The 25,468-nt window shown below is 40.5% G+C and overlaps 2 protein-coding genes across 14 annotated transcripts in view; both read left to right on the plus strand.

Moving 5' to 3' along the window:
* Positions 1-15,928, plus strand: part of LOC109402099 (rap guanine nucleotide exchange factor 2) — an 86,547-nt gene extending 70,619 nt beyond the window's left edge. For 10 of the 12 annotated variants that reach the window (XM_062850089.1, XM_062850093.1, XM_062850090.1 and 7 more), the window contains 3 exons: positions 74-3,770; positions 9,855-10,229; positions 10,753-10,922. In XM_062850089.1, coding sequence (XP_062706073.1) covers positions 74-3,770; positions 9,855-10,229; positions 10,753-10,835 — 4,155 coding nt within the window. In that variant the 3' untranslated portion in view covers positions 10,836-10,922. Of the gene's footprint in view, positions 1-73; positions 3,771-9,854; positions 10,230-10,752; positions 10,923-15,255; positions 15,507-15,738 lie in introns of those variants that run through there. The other 2 variants (XM_062850095.1, XM_062850096.1) reach the window with 2 other exon arrangements.
* Positions 15,929-15,936: 8 nt separating this feature from the next.
* On the plus strand, positions 15,937-25,323 carry LOC109402097 (insulin receptor). 2 transcript variants are annotated; one of them, XM_029852694.2, is made up of 6 exons: positions 15,937-19,003; positions 19,686-19,830; positions 19,903-19,983; positions 20,041-20,215; positions 20,334-20,454; positions 23,134-25,323. In XM_029852694.2, the coding sequence occupies exons 1-6, from the start codon at positions 18,705-18,707 to the stop codon at positions 25,292-25,294; spliced, it is 2,982 nt and encodes a 993-aa protein (XP_029708554.2). In that variant the 5' UTR covers positions 15,937-18,704; the 3' UTR covers positions 25,295-25,323. The 2 variants fall into 2 exon arrangements, with proteins under 2 accessions (XP_029708554.2, XP_029708555.2); XM_029852695.2 differs by lacking the exon at positions 15,937-19,003 and having other exon boundaries at positions 19,689-19,830; positions 20,067-20,215.
* Positions 25,324-25,468: the final 145 nt, after the last annotated feature.

Consider the following 25,468-nt stretch of genomic DNA (forward strand, 5'->3'; position numbering starts at 1 on the left):
TTGCTTTTCCGCTGTGATGTAGCAAAGTTTTGTTCAATGTTTCGTTGTTTGTCTGTTTGTTTCGGCTTTTCAGAGTTTGAGTGTTCGCGATACCGTGCGAGAATGTCTGGAAAAAGATCCAAGCGATCGAACGATGGATGATATCGAAATATTGCTTGAGTTTACGCAAAAGCTGAAAGCGTTCACCAATATGACATTTGCCGTGAGGCGAGCACTGTGCTCGGTTATGGTGTTCGCCGTGGTCGAAAAAGCCGGGACCATTGTGATGAACGATGGGGAGGAGCTGGACTCGTGGAGTGTACTCATCAACGGGCACGTGGAAATCGAGCATGCCAATGGGGAGATGGAATATCTACATATAGGGGATAGTTTTGGGATTTTGCCAACAATGGATAAGCTTTATCATCGGGGGATCATGAGAACCAAATGTGATGATTGTCAGTTTGTGTGTATCACTCAGACGGACTACTATCGGATACAGCATCAAGGGGAGGATAACATTAGGAAAATCGAGGAAGATGGTCAGGTGGTGATGGTTACGGAACTTAGGAATAGTTCGGGGGAGAATGGATCTCGCAAAGGCTATGTGGTCATTCGAGGCACAGTGGATCGGTTAACGCAGCAATTGATTGAGGACACTACCCAGACAGATCAAAATTATGTGGAAGATTTCCTTCTCACATTCCGAACCTTTATCAGTGACCCAATTGACGTTTCGAAGCAGTTATTGAAGTGGTTCAACGTGGACTCTTCTGATGATGGAAACGATCTGATAGATGCGATGCATCAAGCATCTGCAAATGACATATGTGATCGCGTTACAAGGGTAGTACTGCTATGGGTTAACAATCATTTTACCGATTTCGATACCGATCCGCAGATGATGGAATTTTTAGAAATATTCGAGTCTGCATTGGAAAAGAAAAACATGCTTGAGCAGTTGAGGTTATTGCACGTGTACGCTCAGCATAACGCTAGGGAAAGGAATGTTACCTTGGCACGAAGTTCGAGGGACGAAGATTTGAACTTTCAAATCTCCGGAGGACCCGGTGGTATTTTTATTACCAGAGTTGAACCTAAAACTAAAGCGTACGACGTAGGTTTAAAACGAGGCGACCAAATATTAGAGGTAAATGGACAGAACTTTGAACACATTACATGTGCACGGGCTATGGAGCTGCTGATGGGAACAACACACCTGAGTATTACAGTGAAAAGCAACCTGTGGGCATTCAAGGGAATGCTTTCAAATGCTGACGGCGATTCGAGCAAACTAAAGATTGACCTCAAAAAAGGTTTCCGGGCCGACTTGTTACAATCTCAAAAATCGCTTGATTTGGTAGACAAGGCGGGATTACTGCCGACTCCCCAGTTCCTCATGCCACTGCCTGTGCGAGATGAGTACGGTCGGAAAGATTCGGGTGCGTCAACTCCATCTTCTTCACACATGAACAACAATAAGGGTAGCTTCATGACGCTAGGCGGTAAGAAACGCCTTCAGAAAGCACTTATCAAAATGAATCTGTTGCCGAAAAATATGGTCCTGCAGGACGATAGCATCAACAATAATAGCAACAATAACGGCAGTACCAACTATGATAGTAGCGACCGATCCTCCGGAATAAGCGTGAACTTCTCGTCTCAAGCGTCGTCCATTTCGACATCTTCAATCACTACCGCAGATTCGGACGAGACTCCTCCAACGTCTACATATCAAAGTAATCCCGATCTCCGGGAACATCCTCACACACCGGCTAAAACTCTCTCTACCGAGGCAATCATTCCAAAAAGCGGCACGCTTTACTACGAGGAGCTCCGAGCTAGTGATTTTCCTGAACACATTCTCAAAGTATACAAATCGGATCAAACATGCAAATATTTACTAGTACATAAGGAAACCACGGCGCACGAGGTGGTTATGCTGGCATTGCAGGAGTTTGGTATACACGACCCCAGCTCGAACTTTTCACTTTGTGAAGTGAGCGTCGGAGAGGGTGGAATGATCAAACAACGGCGGCTTCCGGATCAGCTGCAGAATCTTGCCGAGCGGATTGGGTTGAGTTCGAGGTATTATCTGAAGACTAATGGAATAACGGAAACCCTGGTACCTGACGATGTTGCACCGGAACTGATCCGAGAAAGTGCGGTACACTTTTTGCAACTAAATGCAAACGAGCTTGCAATCCAGCTGACGCTGCAAGATTTCTCAATATTCCGACAGATTGAATCAACTGAATACATAGACGATTTGTTCAGCTTGAAGAGTCGCTATGGTAAACCAATGTTGGTAAAGTTTGCCGAGCTAGTCAACAGGGAAATGTTCTGGGTCGTCACGGAAGTTTGCAGTGAGCATAACATGATGCGACGGTGTAAGATTATCAAACAGTTTATAAAGATAGCGCGACATTGTAAGGAGTGCAAGAATTTCAATAGCTTATTTGCAATAATTAGTGGGCTAGGACATGCGGCAGTTTCACGTTTGAGGCAAACGTGGGAGAAGTTACCTTCCAAGTATCAAAAATTGTTCAATGACTTACAGGAACTGATGGATCCTTCTCGAAATATGTCAAAGTATCGTCAGTTGATACAAACAGAGCTGAACGCTCAACATCCTGTCATTCCTTTTTACCCGGTGGTGAAAAAAGATCTTACTTTTATCCATTTGGGCAATGATTCCAAAATTGAAAGCTTGATCAATTTTGAGAAGTTACGAATGATTTCGAAAGAAGTGCGAACGTTGCTGCAAATGTGCAATTCTCCCTATGATATACTGACTATGCTGGAGTTGAAATGTCAGCCTCCGAGCTCGGCTATGGTTGCACTAAATCAAATGTCGGTTCCATCCAGTGGAAATTTAATGATGCCTCCTCCACCTGTAATCAATAGTCAAACGGTGAAGCGAAGGAAGAAGTCAACGGCTGCCCCCAATCCGAAAAAGATGTTTGAGGAAGCTCAAATGGTAAGACGGGTGAAGGCATACTTGAACAATATGAAAGTGACCACCGACGAGGACGAACTCCACAAACTATCGCTCGAGTGTGAACAGCAGGGCGGAAGTACACCAAACAACGTCCAGGTGAGAAAACGTTATCCTTCTCCCACGCTTTCCACCACATCGAGTACTAGCTCCACTAGCGAGGGCAAGAAAGGAGCCCTGGGTCTTGGCATGAGTAGTCTTTCGATAGGAAGCTCCGGCAGTGGCAATAGCGGAGCACCCAAATTCGGAGCCGCATCACCACAGGCAGTGAAGAAACTGCTCTCACTCTCAGAACAAACCAAAACTCGACCTCATCAACCACGACATCCATCGGTGGGCGCGGTGCTGCCACCTCCATTGAACAACATCCATCATCATAGTCAGCTTGCGTCCCATCATAACAATTTGTCCCATTTCCACCACACCCATCACACGCCGTATCATCATCACGCCGGCATTTCGTTAAGTCCTACTGCGCATGCTTCAAGCGGTAGCCAGTGTTGCATCGGGAGTGGCACTGGGGGAGGTGGCACCGGCGGTGGCGTCGGGCCACCTCATCAGCAGTATCCGAATACTCACCAGAGCTATGCGGTTTCCAGCGGAATTCATTTGTCCAACATGCAGCTGCCCACTCCACCCAACTATAATGCCACCATGTCGATGTACTCGAACGGGCGGCCCTCGGTTATCTCGAGCCGGATACTGGAAAGTTCGGTGGACTCCACTAGTCAACTGCCGCCACCGATGGAACTTCCACCGGAGAGTAGCTCCTTCCGCAGTCCACCCAACTATGGTAAGATTTTCAGCTGAATTGTGGAGTTGTGGTAGCGAGTTAGTTTTATAGTGGCATGGTCGGTTTTTGCTTTCAAGAAAATGTACCGAGGAGACTGTAGTAACGTTGAATAAATGGTTATAATCTTCTAAGGGTTATTTACGAAGTTTTGTTCCATTTTTACAATTCTTTTCAGTACAATGCAATGCCAACAATATCTCTAGTCTTTACATAGATAGGATTGAGAACCTGACAGAAATCTTCGAGAAATTAGTGACACAATTTCAGAGCTTCTTTCCAGATTGTATGTTTAGTAATGTTTGGTGGACATTTTAAGAGTGATATTGCTTTTGATATCTAACTAAACCTTGTGTAATAATCAGTAGAATGATTAGCGAAGGATTTTCTGAATTGATAGCGTGAATTTCTGACGGTATGTCTGCCTAAATATTTAGAAGAGTCTAAACTTTTCTTCTTTATTGTTGAAATTCACATAACGGCATTAATAATCATTTTGGGAGAATTCTTAAAAACCTAATTATGTAGTAATTTTGAAAAATGTTTTCATTTGTAACAGTTATTGAAATTTATGCAAGAAAGTGTCGCAAGAAAACCAAAGCCACGGAACGCGTAGTTTAAAACTTTTTTATTCTTCACGCTTTTCTTGTCGGTACACGAATGAATTACAGCAATCGTTTTCAAAAAAGTAATACACGCTTAACTGGAAAACCCCAACACGGAAAACATACACAGTAAAACACCCAAACAGAATTAACCCAAGAATAAACCCAACCACACTCTAATCAAAAAGTAGACATCTGCTCATAAATATACTACAACTCGGCCATTCCTGACACTGGATCGATTCGATCCTGAATTTTCATAAGAACAAAATACACACACATATACACAAACACATATGTATTGCTTTCTCAATTTCGTTATTAAATAAATAGACTGATACACCATTTAAGAACCCCTTTCACCAGAAACTCTCCAATCGGCCCAACGTTTCATACGTGATGATTCAATTATACCATCGTAGGGAAGTTGGGATATTTGCCCATTTTCAATATCTCTAACAACATACCTGTCGTTCGGAAGGGTTTTATGGATACGGTACGGCCCTTTAAATTTGGGAACGAATTTTTTGTTAGTTCCAATAGTAGTGTCAATATTCCGGATCACAACGTAATCACCTTCAGAAAATACGACGGGAGACTTATGTTTCTTTTCATGCAATTCATGATTGCGATTTTGTGAACGCTCAATAGATTCTGCAGCCGAACTTCGAATTAATTCCAAATCTCTAACTGTATCCATCTTATCATCCAGAAACTCAGCGAGGACGTCAACATCGCGACCACGTTGTTGGACTCCATACAAAAGCATGCTAGGCGTTTGGCAAGTAGTCGAATGCATTGAATTGTTAACAGAGTATTCCACTTTTCCCAACATTTTACACCAATCGGAATGCTGCACGGGTTCCGTGAGTTTAGCCAACAACGATTTGACAATACGATTGACTCGTTCAACCTGGCCGTTTGCCTGAGCAGAAGCAGTAGCAACCTTCACATGTTCAATATTGTTGTCCAACAGGTACGAAGTGAAATCCAACGAAGTAAAGCACGTCCCACGATCGCTAACAATTCTTCTTGGTCGACTGTAGTTTTCAAAATACTTATCAAGACAAGCACAAACTTCCTTTGTACTTGTCGAATTTACCGGATAAAGCTTAACGAATTTCGTGAAAGCATCAACTACCACCAAAATGTGTTTCCTTTTTGAACTAATTGAAGGAAGCGGACCGAAGTGATCAATGTGAATCGTATCAAAAGGGACAGGCTTTTTCGGAATACTGTGCAATGCACGACAATCGGAATTAGGTTCGGAATGAATTATACAACGGACACAATTCTTAATGTATTTCTCCACCTCGGATTTCATATTCGGAAACCAATAATGCATCTGAATCTGCGCAAGCGTCTTCGTAATTCCCATATGGCACAATTTCTCATGCACACTGCGTATTACGTTGGTTTCCATTTCCTTGGGTACATAAAACAAAAGTTTCCCAGTGTTACTACAACGGTATACCAACCCATCTTCCAAGCAGAAATGTCTGACAAGTCCGTTCTCTAACTTCTCTCTCAATTCAACAATATCCTTATCTCGGCTTTGGGTAACTTGAAGTTGGAAATCAAGATCATCTGAATTTACTGCGGAAATAACTTGATCAGAGTTATCGTAAGTTACGACATCGGCACCAGGTAATCGACTCAAAGCATCTACGTGATTCATAAGCCTACCATTGCGATGCTGGATAGTGTAGTGGTAATTTTCTAACTCAAGAGCCCATCTCGCGATCCTAGCATTAACACTTCTCTTGTTCAATGTCATAGTCAATGAGTTGCAATCTGTTATGATGCGGAACGGAATTCCTTCCAAATAGATGCGGAACTTTCTAAGCGAATAGATAATAGCTAAAGTCTCTAGCTCAAAACTGTGATAACGCGATTCAGCAGCGGATGTTCGTTTAGAGAAATACCCGATTGGATGAAATTTACCATCTTCCTGCTTTTGCATCAAGATTCCACCAAAACCTTCACTACTAGCATCACAATGCAGTTCTGTTTCCCGCTTTGGATTGTAAAGAGCAAGGACAGGAGAAGACATCAGCTTTCTTCGTAGGGTTTCAAAAGCTTCCTTGCACTTCTCATCAAAATGAAATTTTACTCCAGGATTTGTCAAAACACGTAGAGGCAAAGCAATTGTTGAGAACGATGGAACAAACCTTCGGAAATACGAAAACAAGCCCAAGCATTTACTGAGTTGCTTCACATTACAAGGAATTGGCAACTTCTCAATTGCAGCCAGGTGAGAGTTGTTGGGCCTAATGCCATTTTCACTTACAGTGAATCCCAATAATTCAATCTCAGTGAAACAGAATTGACACTTCTGAAACTTAATCTCCAGTCTGAACCCTGCCAATGTGCGAAGAACTCGTTGCAAAACATTCAAATGTTCCTGGATCGTAGCCGTTGCTATTGTAATATCATCAAGATAAACAGTAACGGTTCCTTCCTTAATAAATGGCGCCAAAACAAAGTTGATGAATCTCTGAAACACAGCTGGAGCATTCCGTAATCCAAACGGCATCTTCAAATACTCGTACTGCCCACTAGGAGTGACAAAGGCCGTATACGGAACACTGCCTTCAGCTACATTAACCTGATGGAACCCATTCTTAAGATCCAGCACTGTGAAATATTTCTTCCCTTCAACACGTTCTAGACAATCATCAATCAAAGGCATAGGGTAACTATCACGAATTGTCACTTTATTCAATGCACGATAATCCACACACATTCGCTTCTCACCACTTTTCTTTGTTCTCAAAACAATTGGAAATGCGTAGGGAGAACTACTCGGTCGTACAATTCCAGCACTCAGCAATCCCTCAACAATGCGGTCCACTTCAATTTTGTCGGAATAAGACAGCCTCCTTGGCGGGAAGTTGATTGGAATCTCCGACGTAAGGTTTAGCTTCATTTCATACATATGCTCCTGGATGGGTACATTCCTGAGATCAATATAGTCGTTTTGAATAATATTTAGTATATTATTCCGATGATCAACACTCAACTCTGGATTTATGTCATAATTACAATTACTGTCAATCGGGTCTATACAGAACACATCAGGAACGGAACAGTGATCCAGCATCGGAACAGATTTGTATTCATCTAGCGGAACGGAACAATCAAACAACACGGAAGAATCGGAAGTAGCGGAAGAACCGGAAGGATCGGAACTTAACTGGGTGGAAGACGAACAACTCAAATTTGAAACACATACTTCGAGAGGAACAATTTGAGGGCTAAATTTGTGTCCATTGGAGATCACAGTAGATGGTCGATGATCACACTGATTACAAGTAGTAGTGGGTTCTGAAGGTGCATCAGTCGAATAATCAAACACACAATGTAACACTTGTCCAGAAATTTTAATTCGATTTGGGTCTGGTCCAATTTCAAGTTCAACTTTAGGTTTCATTTCTGCTGAATCAATAAGTCTCGTATCATACAAAGCAATGCCAACTTCATTCAAAAAATTCCGCCCCAAAAGCAACGGAACACAAAGATAATTGTCGGGTACTACATGTACCTTTAAACACGTTTTACGGTCACGAAAGCAGACAATGGCTGCAATAATTCCATAGGTGCATAGTGGGTAGTTTCCTATGCTCTTGTAGCCTGAGTTCATCTTCTCACTCGGTCCCATCGATTGTGGAACTACCGATCGTCGCACGAAACTAATTGGACTGCCCGTATCGAACATAGAAAGTACAGTGATACATGAGTGTGTGTTACAATCAATTGAGAAAGCAATACTTACAATATTCAACTCGGAGAGAACTGCCCCTAGTTCGCCAACGGATTGGCGGTCGCCACCGCCATTTTGGCGAAACTCATCCGCTAGAGCAACTTGGTTGTTGTTCCGTGGAGCTGGTCTTGGACACTCCTTAAGTTGATGCTGAGTCGAACCACAACGGAAGCAAGAGCCCTTCACTCGGCGTGGCTCCTTGCAATCCGCCGACAGATGGCCAACACCCGAACAGTTGTAGCAGCGCGGCGATTCCGGCTTGGTTGATGTAGCCTTCACCTTCTGCTTGACTGGTTGCGTCCGAATCGGCGTAGGGTACATCTCTCGCAACTGAACATATCGCCGTGAAAGCTGCTTCAGATGGGCCAAGTCTCTGGCCGGGTAAAGAACTGCTATGTTCGCTGAACGGTCCTGGAATCCATCGATGATGAACTGCACGGTTTGATTCTCGTCGATATTCGCCCTGGACGCGATCTCCTGCATCCTTAAGATGTACGCAGTGACCGACATTTTCGAAGTGTCAAAAGTTGTTTTGCGCAGCTTGTCAACAATTTCAGCGACCGTGTAAACATGACCGAAGTTTTCCAGGAAACTATCACGGAACTGTCGATAATTTGCAGACTTGTCAACACGAAGAAACCATTCAGCCTCCGTTCCTGGTTCCATTAAACGCCGAGCACATTTCAACTTAAAGTCATCATCGCCTCCCAGAGAATCGCACGCAGATTCGAAATCACTGAGCCATCTGTTCGCATCGGATGTATCACCTCCGGAAAATCGTGAAACGGAACCAATTACATCCTGAATTGTCGGTGGGTTCCCTTGCGCTTGTCCGATGTCCTCCAGTTCCCGACGCAAATCGGCGATCATCTTACGCTTCTTCAGCACCCTTAGTTCTACGTCCAACTGCTCCTCCTCATTCTCTGATGGTGATGCCGAACCTTCTTCGTCGTTTGGTGCTCCGCCCTGTGCCCCAACATGGCTTTCGTAGAGCGCTCGCAGGTGCGTTACTGTTGCCGACGGAGGAAAATCGATTTGGTTTTCCTGCAGCCACTCGATCAAATTACTTTTCGTCATGCGGCTCATATTCACTGGTTGACGAATTATCCTGTTTCCGGCGTGGATCCCACTTCTGATGGTTGTCGCAAGAAAACCAAAGCCACGGAACGCGTAGTTTAAAACTTTTTTATTCTTCACGCTTTTCTTGTCGGTACACGAATGAATTACAGCAATCGTTTTCAAAAAAGTAATACACGCTTAACTGGAAAACCCCAACACGGAAAACATACACAGTAAAACACCCAAACAGAATTAACCCAAGAATAAACCCAACCACACTCTAATCAAAAAGTAGACATCTGCTCATAAATATACTACAAAAGCTTGGTGGTATTCTTGTAGTGTGATATGTCGAATCTTTAAGAGGAAGTTTTGTCATAATTTCTGGAGAAAAGTCCCCTTGGAGTCACATACTGAATCAAGAACGAAAGCGAAACTTCAAGGCAAATTACTGAAGGAGGAATTCTCATGAAAATTTTAGTGGAATCTGTGAAGTGTTGCTGGCATAATTTCATGAGAAACCCCTGAACCTTTATGAGAAACATTACATCTATCGTAGGCCATGTTATGGAATCACTGGGTTCCTACATAACTACTCGCTACCAACCTAAACACTGTCATTCCGATTCGCCAAAGCTAAAATTTGTTTGTCATTCGCAGCGCAAGCCGCACATCGACGCATTACCGGCAACAGCACGGTCATATCATCCTACCCGGCGCCGCACCAGAACTTTGGTTCATCCTCTCGTATCATAGCCGCCGTCGGAATTTCACCCATCACACCCACCTACGTTCCCGCCGGGGTGAACTCCATTTCGCCGATGTACACGGGCAATGTGGGCACCGGAAACGGAAACAGTACCGTTCCTGGTGCCAACAGTAACCTTCCGCCAGCTATTCCCGCTCGGTTGCACGAATCCAGCGGAGTAGTGCCACTGACGCTGGAGTCGGTTCAGCCGCCTCCACCGTTGCCACCGAGTATAGACCTCTCCATCGAGAGCAGTTCGGTAACCGTCATCAGCAATGCAGCACCCGGTAAGTCGTTTTGTTACTTGTAGTAATTGTTGTTACAACTAATCCATGGTCCTAGCATGCTTGATTTAGTTAATCGATCAGAACCCCATCATGTTGGAGATTGTGTTAATCCTTTGCGAATGATTGTCAATTGCCTGCGGCGCTGGAATTTTGTTTTCATTTACTTGTTATTATGGACTTGTCTACTCTTTTCTGTATTTATGACATTTATTTCCAATATTTTTTTAGAATGTAATATTATGATGATCTCACACATTTACAACTTTATTGAATCGTAAGGTTTAATTGAATGTTGCTGAGTCGGTAAACCTTTTCCGATATTGATTTCAAAATTTATGTTTGTAGTTACACATTATTATTTTAAAATAGAAATATCTCTAAAACTGTTGCACCCTACTTGTACTTTCCAATGCAATCTACTCTTTTGCATGATATTCGGTATAGCATGCACTAAGCATGCTGATGTCCATAAGGCAAGATAAAAAATCTCAATCATACGCCTCCATCGTGTGTTTCGTTTTAGAACAACTGTTGGAGACCTCGGTGGACGACGATAGCGAATCGGTTGAGTGCGACGTTACTGAAACCCTGTCAACCGAAGTTTAAGTGTCAGATTTATCATAAATACTATTTACATACAGCACGTAAAATCATCATGTTACAGCGAATAGTACTACTTACTAGTTTCGTGCACTCGTAGATGCATTGTCATTGATTGCTGTCAGAACATGGCTGTTGTTGAAATTATGAATCAAACCGAACAAGAACAGGATGCATTTACCGTGGTTTTAGCAATATAGACAGGTCACCGTATTTTAAACATTCCCTTTTGCTTATCAGCTGAAATCACGTGCAGAGCTTTTTGTTGTGGAATGTTTGAAACTAATGTTAAATCTCTTAAAGCTGGTATGGTACAATATTTTGCACAATGAATAATATTTCCGGAAATGTGGGATTTCTCGAATTTTAAATCTGAAACTAGATTTCGGAGTCGTTCTGGTCGTAAGCGTTCATAAACTACAGAGGAGGCGAGAAATTTGACCAAGGTCCTACGTTTTGGAGTGTAACTAAAGCCTATGCTCCATGAATCTTTTCATGGTTTCATGTGATCAAAAGTTTACTAACCACTCCCTTATGATAGAATGGGTCAGGGTCGTGCAATTTCGAAAGGAAAACATGACGTACGACGGCTGTAGCAAATCGTTTCCCATGCGAACGGACTGCTGTGATGCTTCATCTCTCACCCAACAACACACTCGTTCGTTGCTGCTACAGAAACAAGTGCGTATGAAACATGGGATGATACACTTGGATTTTCGTTTCATTTATGAGTCATTGAAATACTTCAACATGCTAAAAACACTATTTAAACCACATTTTTAAATAGTGGTGCACGCCAATAGAATGATAATTATGTTTTATGAAAGAGGATAACAAATTCGACCACTTAAATCCAATTAACCGGCGCCCGTAACCATTGAGAGACTAGCGCGCACCAGTGAGACACTAATGCTCTGACGGGTGAAGCACAAGCAATGCGACCGGGTGGGAGACTACCGAGTGCTACACTCAGGCAAATAAACCTAAGATTATCATAAGGTCTAACTTATGAAATGGCCTTTAAACAATTCATAACGGCTAGAACGATTTTCATAAGGTTGGTCTATGACGCAGAATCGATTCATAGTTTGGCTTTTATACACATTTAGCAACACGAAATTCTCAAGCGTCGATAGCCGCGTGGGTTGGGCACGAGCGCAGTGATCTCGACGTTCATGGATCGATTCCAGTCTGCATCATTTTGTGATTTTTCTGCTCTTTTCATAAGTTTATCTTATGTAATTAGGTCATAATAAGCATGTTCAATTTTCATAAGGTATTCATAAGGCATCCATACTTTACAGTTATGGCTAAATTTCATAAGGTATTTCGATGAATTTCGGTAGTTTACTTCGCTGAGTGTACGATGAGTGCTCGAGTGGAAAAGTTTTTTTTAACGACCGAGTCATTAGAAAAATGTATGAAACACTTGAAGTGACTCATTCAAATGTTGCATGAAAGTGTATCATTGAAACGAAATTGTACGCCCCTGGAATGGGTTTTCTAAGACACTTCAAAACTATTTTCGTCTTCCTCTTCTTGGCACTACGTTATTTCTGGAACTTGGTTTGTCTCTCTTTTACTAATTGACTTTCTACCATGCCATTGCACGAATTTGTATATTGTTTGGTATGCACAATAATACAGTATGCCCAGGGAATTCACTGCGCTAACTGAAGACCCATTAAAATGATATATATGGTTTATGAACAGTCCATTGAAGCGTTTCGCGAAACGGTACACCCGGATAAGTGATAAATACGAATCATATTAGTTATGTTTCAATAATCAATCAATGTTTCTTGATCTTTTTTACATAAATATTCTTGAGTTTTTATAAATTTAAGACAATTGGTTTCGAAAGACCTAAATGTCAAACATTTGTTTGTATAGTAATATATCAGTTAATTATGAAATCACCTTTAATTCAAACTAAAAATTCTGTTTATGAAAAAAAAGCGACGGTGCCAGTTGTCTTTTAACACAGGTGATTCTTAAACTGTAGCAGAATTATCAGGGTCGGGACCAGTACTGGGTAATTTTTATTTTCATTTTAGATTGATATGAGAATGCAATGGCAGAAATTAAATTGTTAAATATTCACATGGAACACATATGATCAGTAAATTTAGGGAATCTCCAGAAATCTCTGAACATCGATAGCACAGACAAACAGACATACTACTTAGAAGAAAATTGCTTCAAAAACATCGTTTGGCATCTCACTAGCACCCTCTATAATGCTCAATCCGAAGCATTCATTTGCAGGTGTTGTTTCCCTCGGCTCGATGTAACAATTTTGCAGGTGACGACTCCCCCGAGGCGTCATCCATTCATAAAACATGAATGAAGGTTCATGATTGAGTCATTTTATGTAAACATTGATCGGCGTCGCGTTCATTTCTCTCCAAAATTGAGAGGTGATGTTGGCACACCAGCGCCACCATGACACATGCGAGCACAGTCCGAACCACACTATATTTTCAAAATGACCGTTAAATCGTGCGATGATTTCGATTTGAGTAGTATGTCTGTTTGTCTGTGTCGATAGTATAAAGAAAAAAAAAATACAGGTTACTCACTATGCAAATCTGCGTAGGAGCAATGAAAAAGCAAAAATCTATGTGAACTAGTGCGATATGTTATCTCTGTTAAATTTACGAAAATAGTCATAGACATCCATTGAACAAACACTCATCAAAAGCAAAACTACACATGCTTGTTCCACGATCATGCTAAACTGGAATAAGAGACTAAATATTTAGAAAAGTAAGTTTTACCACACCCCCCATGTGCCCAAAGTATAATTCGTGTGAAAATATGTAAATGTTTCCATTCCAAGACTGACAGAAACGACCAAAGAAGATAGGATTGTGTACCCATCCGTGTTAGGTGAAAAATGTTGACGAATGATTTGTATGTGTTTTTGGGTTTGTGTTCCAACTACCAAAATTTGAATTTAATGAAAATTTTCGTTAAGCGTAGAATTGATTACATACATAGCGGTAAAAAAAGATTTAAGGTATGTTAAGAAACACGAATAAGGCAGTATATTATGTGTAAAATTGACTTAAAATTACGTTCACTATTAGGTGTGGATAAAGATTCTACTTTCGAAAGGCACGTATTTCATTTAGGAAGATTTTATTTACCGTATGACGAGAGCGTCGACTATGCATTAAAATTAACTAGTCAGTGAAAATAAGTTGCGCGTCCAATTTGTGCAATTTTCACTTATTGTACACAGAAGAAGACAACTTGTAGGATTGGCCAATAATTTCCTTTGGTATACCTACAAAACGTTCAGTAAATGCATAATAGTTTACCCAACTATTCTTTTGGAAACCGAAAAGTTAAGTAACAGTTTGTTTTCATCATATCTATTTTAGCAAGTCCTTCAAAATGAAATAATATGATGAGTTTTTGAGAGACAAACATTTCAATATTGCCTACCAATCTTACAAATAACAAAGAGTAAAAATATTCGATTTTGACAGTTTTGTCGCATGGAAATAAAACTAAAATATAAAATGGCTCATTTTTTCCTATAAGATTGCATGAAAACGAAAAGTTTTTACCGCAAAAAAGTTCAGTCCTAAACTGTTTTCCGATATGTATAAGCTAAATTTCAAACAGGTAAAGATTTTGTGTACTTGGCTTTACTGAAAATGTCAGCAACAATCGCAGTTGATCAAATGTTTGATTTTAACGTTTTGCATCAATTCCATCCAACTATACCTAATGAGATATCTTATACCAGGTTTGAGTCATTGCCACTTCTAAAAGCAGACAGGATTTTTTTTATAGTTCAACACTATCTCGATAAAACATCTCAACTGTTAAAACAAAATCAAATCAAAACAAATGTCCTCAAGGCAGCTGTTAGCACATCTATATGTGTGTTACAACATTTTAACTCAACAACAATAATCAAACAAAAGTTAAACAGATCTATACTATTGAATCTACTCCAAACATTGATAATAACAACATTATATATGGCTGAAAGAAATACTCCATGGTTCAAAAAGAAATACGGCCAACCAGATGATTTATATGAATGAATGTAGATGTATTTCATATTCACAATTCAGATACTCGGACAAAATTGTCAAAATGAAGAAAAACACGAGCTCTATATATTTAACTCTATATACTTATACATATTACATATACCGTTGTTGAGAGATCTTTATGTCTGTGAAATTTCACACAAATCAGAGAAATCAAATAAAATATCTATTTATGACACATTCAGCATCTTTGTTGCACAATCCAGTGGTGTTTCATTCGCCAAATTGACAATCATCATCGCAAGTGGGTTCGCTGCACTATCTCGAATTCCCTAGTTCCAACGCAGACCGAAAGAAAATCGACCCGTACCAAACTAACACGTGCGTCTTTTGCGTCGTTATTTTGCTTGTAGTTCTGTAGTATCGTGTGGAGTGAGGCAAACTCCCCGGCAAGTCCCGGAACCCGAGGTGCTGGTACATTACTACTTCCGCTACTACTATCACTACTACTACTACCACCCGCTACTACTAGTAGACTAGTGTGTCTGTCGCTATCGTATTGTGGCTAAAATTGGCAATAAATGGCCAATGGTGTTGTAGTTCCGGAATCATACCAAAGCTCTACGGAATCAAGGCAATATCACATTTACAACGTAGCGTAAAACGATGCCAAAAAGTTTGCAGCAATTGTGAGCGTAGTGTATAACTTTACATTTTTTTCCGTAGCTTAGCGCTTTAGTTAATCACATGACAACACTGGGCAGTCGTCATTCGCGAGAAGTTGTAGGCGTCTCAGGACACGTCCACAGCATGGCACGCGTTGGCTGCTTCTGGGGAGCGCACCTATGGAATGTAACTGAATTTTGTGTTTTTGTATTTTGAACCCCACTTTGCAGCGAGACCACCGTCGTATACTCAATACCCGTCGCAAGCGTTCCACAATCATATCTCCAGGCCACGAGGACCCAGGTTTTAGGGAGCAGCGCATTTCCCGCGTTGAGAGCTGTGCAAGGGTGCCGTTCCAGTGGTCTGTCCGTTGTTGGATAGTTTACTATATTGAAGTGTAGAAAAGTGAACTGTATAAAGTTTAGAACGGATGCTAACGATATTTTGGAATGAAATAGGGATATTTACACACGTTCGATAGTGAGTTGTGCTTCGAGCGAGTTTCAATAGTACGATATTAGTGACATATCGCCCAATTTAGAAAAAAGTCAGACTCTTGTCAGGAATTACTATTTCAAACGGAAAACAGATAATCAAACGAATGATACCGGTATGGACCGTTGGTCAGAAAGGGATAGATGTGTATATGTGTGTCTGTCACTACATGTATGTCTGTGTTTTTTTTATGAAACTATTAAACGTGATGATTACAAGAACAGTGCTCAGTCGAACATTCCCATGTATGCACAATTCCAGCGTATTCCGGCTCAATATACTTCCAACTCTATTTGCATTTTTTAAATACACTCAAATTTTTATTCTTGAGCTTGGAGGTCTGATGGCTTTGGCTTCTGTTTTTTATGCAGAAAGAGTTGGGTTCCTTTCAATTTGTCGTTGTTTTCTCTTCCGTTATTACATTTGTTTGTTTCCTAGTCAGGGAATTTGCTTATCGTGTACGTTGGACAGCAGCATAGAGACGGAGAATGGATCTGGCTAATGTCTTATTTTGAAAAACCTTTTTCGGACTTCAGGAACCAGCTTAGAAGGAATCTGGACGCATACCAAGAGGGTTCTGGAATTGTACCAGAAGCATGCAAAACCCATCTCAGAAGAATTTTAGAACCATCCATGGAGGATTCTGTAACCATCTCAAAAGGAACCTGAAGGATTCAAAAACCATCGCAAAAGGTTTCTAGAATCATCTCAGAAATAATTTTGAAACCATCACAGAAGGATTCTGAAATCATCTCAAAAGATAAATGGAAGCATTCCAGAAGGGTATTGTTGGAATCATCCCAGTAGAATTAAAAAAAAACATCTCAGAAAGATTTTCAAAGCATCCCATAAGAATTTTAGAAGTATCACATCTAAGAAGGATTCTAGAACCTTCCCAGAAGGATTCTGAAACCGTTTCAGAAGAAATCTGGATGCATTCCAGAATGGTGTTGAAATCATCTCAGAAGGATTCCAGAACACTTCAGAACGATTTCCGAAGCATCCCAGAAGGATTCTAAAAACAACTCATCTCAGAAAGATTCTGTAATCATCCTAGAAGCATTGTGGCAGCATTGCAGCTGAATTTTGGAATCATTTCCAGAAGGATTCTGGACCATTCCAGATGGATTAGGGAACCATCTCAGAAGAAATCTGGAGGCATGCCAAGATGATTCTGGAATTATCACAAAAGGATTCAGAAACCATCTCAGAAGGAGCCTCGGTTCGAAACTCTCGGAGGCATCCTAGAAGGATTCTAGAAGCATCCCAAAAGGATACTTGAACCATTCCATAAGGATTCTCGAAGCATCTCAAAGGGACTCTTGAACCATTTCAAACGGATTCATACAATTTCAGAATGATTACGGAAAAGCTATGGCAGATTATGCACGAATACGGAATCCCGGATAAACTGATACGATTAATCAAGGCGACGATGGCTGTTGTTCAACGTTGCGTTAGAAGGTGTAATAAGGAGAGCGGGGATAAACACGAGTGGGACGATTTTCACGAAGTCCGTACAGCTGCTTGGTTTCGCTGATGATATTGAAATTATTGCTCGTAAATTTGAGACGATGATGGCGGAAACGTACATCCGACTAAAAAGTGAAGCCAGGTGAATCGGATTAGTCATTAATGTGTAGTACATGATGGGCTCCAGGGACGAATCACCGCGCCCGCCACCCTGAATGTATATCGACGGTGATGAAATCGAGGCGGTTGAAGAATTCGTGTACTTGGGCTCACTTGTCGTAAGATTAAGATCTGGTTCGCTGTCTCACGGCTGTCGATGAAATCGGCTAGATAACTTCTCATGAACTCATTTGCTTCAGGCGACAGAATATGAGAGAGGATCAGGGACAGCATATGTCGAAAATCAATATCCAAAACATCTATTTCTTCATTTATCAAAACGAAAGAAAGAATTCTAAACGACTAATAAAACTTTATAGTGAACCCAAATTTTCCATTTTCTTACATTAAAGTAAGATGTACTAGCCTCTAAAAAGTGGGTGAACCCCAACTCAAAAAAAATGTCCAGAAATCTCATTAGCACATTTCATCAATCACATGAGAAATGATCGCATCCATCAAAAGTCATATTTCAACCCCGTCCAACGCATGCTCTCGCACCTTTTTTTTCTTCTGGTCCAGTACGAACGACCGCATATACGCTGCTGCTCGTCATATCCATCCGCCAGGAGTGCGACCAGTTTAATTGAATTATAGCAGATGCCCAGGGGTGAAGCAATTTAATGTGTGTATAATTGCTTCTCGATTCTTACTCTGCCCGTTGGATGGCGACTTGCTGATGTATAGAGAGGTACCTACCTATGTACAATGTACATGTTGTAGCACAGCAGAGAATATCACCTACAGCATCTGAGGATGGTCAACAGGCTGCACAGTTCTCCGGTAACTATCTAGTGGCGATGATCGATTGAGCACTGTTCCCTGTTTTAGCTACCGAATCATATTAGTTCACACGATTCGCACGTTGTAATAATACTAAGTTGTATAGCTTCTGTAGAGTTTATAGTCAACCCTTAGCAGGCATGCGAATGAAACCCGTCAGGAAGGTGCGATACGCATCGGAAAGGAAAAGTGATTGATTAATCAAAACGTATCGAGTGTTTTAAGTGAAGTAACACGTTCAAATGAAATTAGTTTAAAGAAAAGAGAGAAAGAGCAGAAACCGTTTATGATGAAGAATGTGTGTTTATACGTGCACGTTGTAGTTTTTATCACGTTGCCACTAGTAATTCCAAAACGATCTCGAAGTGATACAGCGTGGGTAACGGCTCAAGATCAGAATGCCGTCGTCGATGACAACTACACTGATGAGGATAATGATCTATGTCGTAACGTGGATATTCGGAATAATCTCGCTCGGTTGCATTACATTGAAAATTGTACAGTGATTACCGGCTTCTTGCAGCTAGTGTTGATCGAACGAGTTCCGCACGAGGAGTTTGTGAAGTATAATATATCTAAATTGAGGTAATTGATCCCACTGCGTATGAATCTGCATTTTCATACATTCGGTTGAGCTTCTGTACTGAAGGTCAGCAGATACGATTTCGCTAGGGTAAAGAAAACTAGTTTTCCAAGCAAGACATTTCACTTACGAGAGACTTGATAAATACAGAAATTCCAATTAGTTGTAGCTAATAAGCAATGCTTACGAGATTAATGAGCAGACCTGATTCAACCTCGATTCCATCAACATATATTCTCTCTTTTCTCGTCTCTTTTGTAATGTTATTTCACGAACGATCATATTATTCTTAAGTTGGAATGTGATACTTGATACTGTCAAAATATGTACCATTTGCTAATTTTAGTTTTCTTACTGTTTGTTCTTTTATTTTAAAAAAGATATACTGACCTTAGATTGTTAGATCGACCGAATGAAATAGGCGCGTCAATTTTGTATAAATTATTTACGTATTGCGTTTTTACATACATACATGCTGAATTTTGTGTCTATATTGTGTAACAAAGATCTAGATGTAAACGACACTATGTGCATACAGAAATCATGACAGGAACTAAAGCTCCATCTACTCTCTAAGCTAGGTACCAAGCAGTCGTCGAAAAAAGAGAAATATATCAATTAACTCAATTCAATCCGCACGACGAACAATCATTTCATGAAGAATCCATTCTTTTACGGCTCTAGGGAAGTGACTGGATTTGTGCTGTTTTTTCACGTTTACAACCTCAGATCGCTACGGGATTTGTTTCCAAATTTGATGGTAATTCGTGGAAAAACACTGATCGGAAACTACGCACTAATTTTCTATGATTTACCAGATCTGGAAGAGGTTAGTTGGAATGTCGTTTTGTGAAAGGTGTGAGATGCAGACGATAACCTTCGGCAATTTTCCGTTTTCTAGATTGGCTTGAAGAACTTGATCGCAATACAGGATGGGTTCGTTTTTGTACAGCATTGCCCAAAACTGTGTTACACGGATACGGTAAGTATTGCTTTGTGCATTTTCTGGAAACCTTGAAATCATTCCCACTTACCTTAGATTGCCTGGTCCAACATAACACATAGGTCGAACGTATCACTTGATCTCAATAGTTTCGACAAACCGGACAAATCACTCAAATGCAACAAAACGAATATATGCCATGGCTGCGCTCAGCCTTACTGCTGGAGTAATATGAGCTGTCAACGATTTCATACGGGATACGACTTCACAGGTACCGCCAGGAAACTGTTGCCCGTAACCACCACAGAGCACACCGATGCATGATCCTAGCGCACATTGCACCGAAACTATTGCTGGATGTGTACACTGAATGGCCAAATACTCTCCAGGAAAAATCAAATGCCACGAGCTGTGTCTGGGTGGCTGTGTGAATCGCAAGGACACCGGATGCCGAGTCTGTCGGGGACCGAAAGATGGCCGCCGTTGCGTTGCGCAATGTCCGGAGGACAAGTAAGTTTTTGTTCCCCCAATTTTTTTTTCTTTCAAACGGGTACATCTTAAGAAAAAAAAACCGCTTCAACCGCTAGTCAAAGTTTTAACCGGTTCAAGTGCGTTAACAGATCTACATCCATTTTGAATGCTTTTCGATACAGATTCCTTTTGGTTCAAACAAATCAGCTGGATTTATCAAAAATGTTGTCCTTTGCTTAACACAGTTCGTCGCAAAAATATGCTCATTCTATTCTGTTTGAGTCCCCGCGTAGGTTCAAAAATATTGCCCTGCTAACACAATCTCATGAGTAGGATACGAAAAGAAAAGAATGGACAAAGTGGGGGCCACATACGGACTTGCTTCCATTTTCTGTGGCTCAGTTTAGTTTTACTGACTCGAAAAAGTTGAAAGATTGATGATTAAATGTTAACTTATAACGACCAACTGCGCCGATGAAATACAATTGTGAAAATATGAGTGTTCATGATGTGAGCTCGGAGTCAGTTTGGCTTTCTATTCCGCAGAACCGTTACCTGTTCTGTGGCTTAGTTGGTTAATGCTCCGGTCTAGCGAATGGGATCGAATCCCATCAGAACGCAGTTTTTCACCATTTCATCTCTCAATTTGCAAATTAATTAACATTTTGTGTTTTCTAATTTTCAAGTTTTCCCAGCACATTTTGTGATTTCTTCAGGAATGAGATTCGATCCCAGGTCCTCGGTGTAATAGTCACGTGTTCTAACCATCACACCAAGTCCGCTCTACTGTTAGAATACACGTTTTTACTTCACGAATTGTTGCATCTCCACCACTATAAAATCTTTCGGGATGTTGGACGAAAAAAATCTTAAATTCTTTCATGCGTTTAATAATTTATTGTAGAAGATGCATTTCTAATTTTGCAATAAATTCCGTTACAAGTTCTGCAGCATTTTTTTTACTAAAATTATTTCAGATGTTACTTTATTTTATCCAGATGCTCTACCAAAAATCCTTCAAGTAATGTCGCAAAAAAAATGTCCATAACTTTTACAAATTTCACAAATTCTGCACTCTTTTTGATATTTTGTTTCTTATTATTATGTGGATTTGGTGCAATTTATACTAGGAGTTATTTTCAAGAACCTAGAAGGCTATGTTCGTAACTCATTAGACTCTTTGAACTAATCCAGGAGCACGTTCTTATTTATTTGGAAAATTTCTGCCGCCAATACAGGGTGTTAGGTTCCTGAGTGCAAACTTTTTCAAGGGTGTTAGAGGACCATAAATGGAGAAAAAAATTGTTCTACGCATATGGTCAAATCTCATCCGTTACGTAGTTATTGAACTTCCCATGTTTTAGACTCTTATTGCCTTACCTGGCAATAACTTGAAAATGTACAAACTTTGTGAAGTTTTTTTACCCTTATTCGAAAGATTATTAAATTTTTTATCAAATGGCATCTTAGAGTCGATTGGTTTAGTTAAATATCTAAGTTTTCTAGAGCAAACAGCTCAAAAGTAGTGTGTATAATTTATTTTTGTCAATTATCTTTGAAAAATGCGTAATAATTTTAAATTCTTTCTTAGGCGAAGTTGTGGCTCCTGTTCCACTCTACACTTCGTTCTTTGACATAAAACTTCTATCTCTTATCGTTTTGTTGCAATTTTGATTTAAACATCGCATTTCTTATCATAAATTTGCAACTGTCATGGAAAGCACATTTTTGCGCATGGAGCCGCACATTTAAATCAAAATTGCAAGAAAACGATAAGAGCTAGAAGTTTGGTGTCAAAAAACGAATTGTAGAGTGTAACAGGGGCCACAACTTTGCCAAAGAAAGAATGTTAATTTATTACGCATTTTTCAAAGATAATTGACAAAAACCATTAAAAATACACTATTTTTAGCTATTTTGCTCTAGAAAACTTAGGGCCCATATAGCCGAGGTGGTAAACGCACGGGTATTCAGCATGACCATGCTGAGGGTGACGGGTTCGATTCCCGGTCGGTCCAGGATCTTTTCGTAAAGGAAATTTCCTTGACTTCCTTGGGCATAGAGTGTCTTCGTGCCTGCCACACGATATACGCATGCAAAATGGTCATTGGCAGAGGAAGCTCTCAGTTAATAACTGTGGAAGTGCTCATAGAACACTAAGCTGAGAAGCAGGCTTTGTCCCAGTGAGGACGTTACGCCAAGAAGAGGAGAGGAGGCTCTAGAAAACTTAGTTATTTAACTAAACCAATCGATTCAAAGATGCCATTTGATAGAAAATTCAATAATCTTTCGAATAAGGGTAAAAAAACTTCGATAAGTTTGACCATTTACAAGTTATTGTCAATTGAGGCAATAAGAGTCAAAAACATGGGAAGTTCAATAACTACGTAACGGTTGAGATTTGACCATATGCGTAGAACATTTTTTTCACCATTTATGGTCCTCTATCACCCTTTAAAAAGTTTGCACTCAGGAACCTAACACCCTGTATATAGATGAATCTTTATTTCAATTGAACTTTTTTGAAAAATTACCCTTTCCTTCAATTATAGTCGTTTATTCCTTTCTACATTCGCATCCAGTTGTTTATTAGAAAGTTTATGTTTAATATCACATAACTACAATTTATTATTTGTCTGTATTATGTTTCAAATATTTTTTTCCTCATTGCTAAGCAGTCCAGTAAATTTTCAAGAAAAATATCCTCCAACATTCCAGAATGCTATATCAGGAAACAATGCGCTGCATCACGAAGCCAAACTGCATCGACCGTGGAGGGCTACTGTTCGAAGGTCTATGTCTGAAGGACTGCCCTGCTGGATTCAGTGCCACCAATGTAGAACTAGCTGACGTAGATTTTTCCAACCACACGTGCTACCCTTGTCACCAGCAGTGTCCGAAAATATGCGAAGGTTCTCAAATTATGTATCTAGCGGATGCCGAAAGACTGGAAGGTTGCACAATCATAAATGGGACGTTGCAAATACGGATGAACGAAGATCACCCGCATTTGGTGGCAGAATTGCGGAGATCTCTGGGTAGAATACAGGAGATTATGGGCTATTTGAAGGTTTACCGTTCGAACACATTACCGTCTTTGGAGTTTTTAGAGAATTTAGAAATCATCCATGGTCAGTGGGAGTTAGGGCATGGGAAATATTCGCTCATGATTTATGAAAATGCAAACCTCCAAAAACTGTGGAATTATGGAGACTATCCCATGTCGCTTAAATTGATTACCGGGAGTATGTACTTTGTGTACAATCCCTTGCTCTGTATTTCGCACATAGAAGTGTTGAAGAAGATGACAACATACAACAGTACAAATGATTTAATAAGCGCAGATTCCAACGGTTTCATGCAGTCTTGTAATGTTGTTAGTTTGATCGTTAAATCAGAAGTGCAGTCGAGCAGAAATGTGACGATTTATTGGACAAGGTTTAACACAGCCCCTAGCCAGCAACTGATGGGTTATATAATATTCTTCACACCGTCGGATACATCAAGATCTCCGTACGATGGCCGAGACGTATGCTCCGAGTACAGCTGGCAGTCAAAGCTGGTACATTTAAATGATACAAATACCAGCCATAAAGTTTTTCTGGCCTACAATTTGACCGGTTTGAAACCATTCACAAGGTACGCTTATTACATCAAAACCTATCTCACTGATAGCCTTCACAACGTGACTCATAGGAGGATCGGTCAATCTATTGTACATTATTTCAAAACACAAATTGCTAGACCTACCCCTCCATTGAGAGTGTTTACCACGAGAAAAACAGATGATTCCATCACATTCTCCTGGAAAATACTCAAGTCGGAGGAAAATCTTGTACAGCGATACCACGTTGATGTTTTCATTCAACCGGATGATCGGAAACTTCTTGATCAACGAAACTATTGCCTCAATCCACGTGAAGTCGAAAAAGAGCCGGAAATGGTCGAGGAATGCACTGCTGAAATGTGTTGCTCCGTCAACAGTGTATTTCTAGATGTTCCGGACTTTTCCGACTCTGACAGCGACTTCTACTCACGCAAAAAGCGTGCTGTAGAACTGAAGAAAGTTTATGTACAAACTGCAAAAATTACAGACGAATTCCAAAGCATAATGTATGGTTTTCTAAGTGATTCACACTCTACTGAAACCACTTCCAAGGTACATCGTACCAAACGGGATACAGAAAATTTCAGAAATCGCATCTACTACAATGATTTTTATGCCGGAGGTATAGAATACACAGTTAGCAATCTACTTCCGTATACATACTACACTTTCCAGCTGTTTGCCTGTAGCGCTGCAGACAGCAGTTATTGTAGTGCTTACAGCATATATTCGGATCGTACCGACCCTTCACCTGTCCTTCAACCTTTGAACTTGATTGTAATAAAAGAATCACCGTTGGATTCCTCGGAAGCAAACACTATTGTAATAAGTTTCAATGAACCAGAGTTGGCCAATGGAGCCATTGTGGCTTTCAACGTAGAAATTAAGATACTGAATGCTCAGCCAGAGGGCCGAAAATCGCGCGTGGAATGCATAACGAGACTAGAGCATGAACGTGCAGGCTACGAATACCGTTTCAGAAACCTATCGATCGGAGAATACGCAGTCAGAGCTCAGGCAGTGTCACTTTCCGGTCCGGATAGGTTCAGCGATTGGTACTTTGCCAAGGTGGAAGAATGGAAGGAACCACTGGTGGAGGACAATTCCGTGAGAAATGGTATGATCACGTTTGGGGTTTTGCTCGGTTTAACTGTGGGCATGATTGGGGGTTATGTGCTGTATCACAAATATAAAAAGCATCATGACGATAAGGAGCTACTCATCGAAAATGATGGTAATGAAGATGGATTCGTGGATTGCGACTTGCGGTAGTTACCAGATTTTGACGATAGGTGAAAATGCAAAAATATACATACCTAAATTTTGATGTGCCATTTATAAAACAATACTAGAAATAATGTCATACAACTCAAATTTATAATGAAACAATTGTTTGCGTATTCGTGGGTATATCACATCCTTATAAAAAGTTTTATTATCAGAGTT

The sequence above is a fragment of the Aedes albopictus genome, chromosome 2, assembly GCF_035046485.1.
Source record: "Aedes albopictus strain Foshan chromosome 2, AalbF5, whole genome shotgun sequence".
Taxonomy (NCBI): domain Eukaryota; kingdom Metazoa; phylum Arthropoda; class Insecta; order Diptera; family Culicidae; genus Aedes; species Aedes albopictus.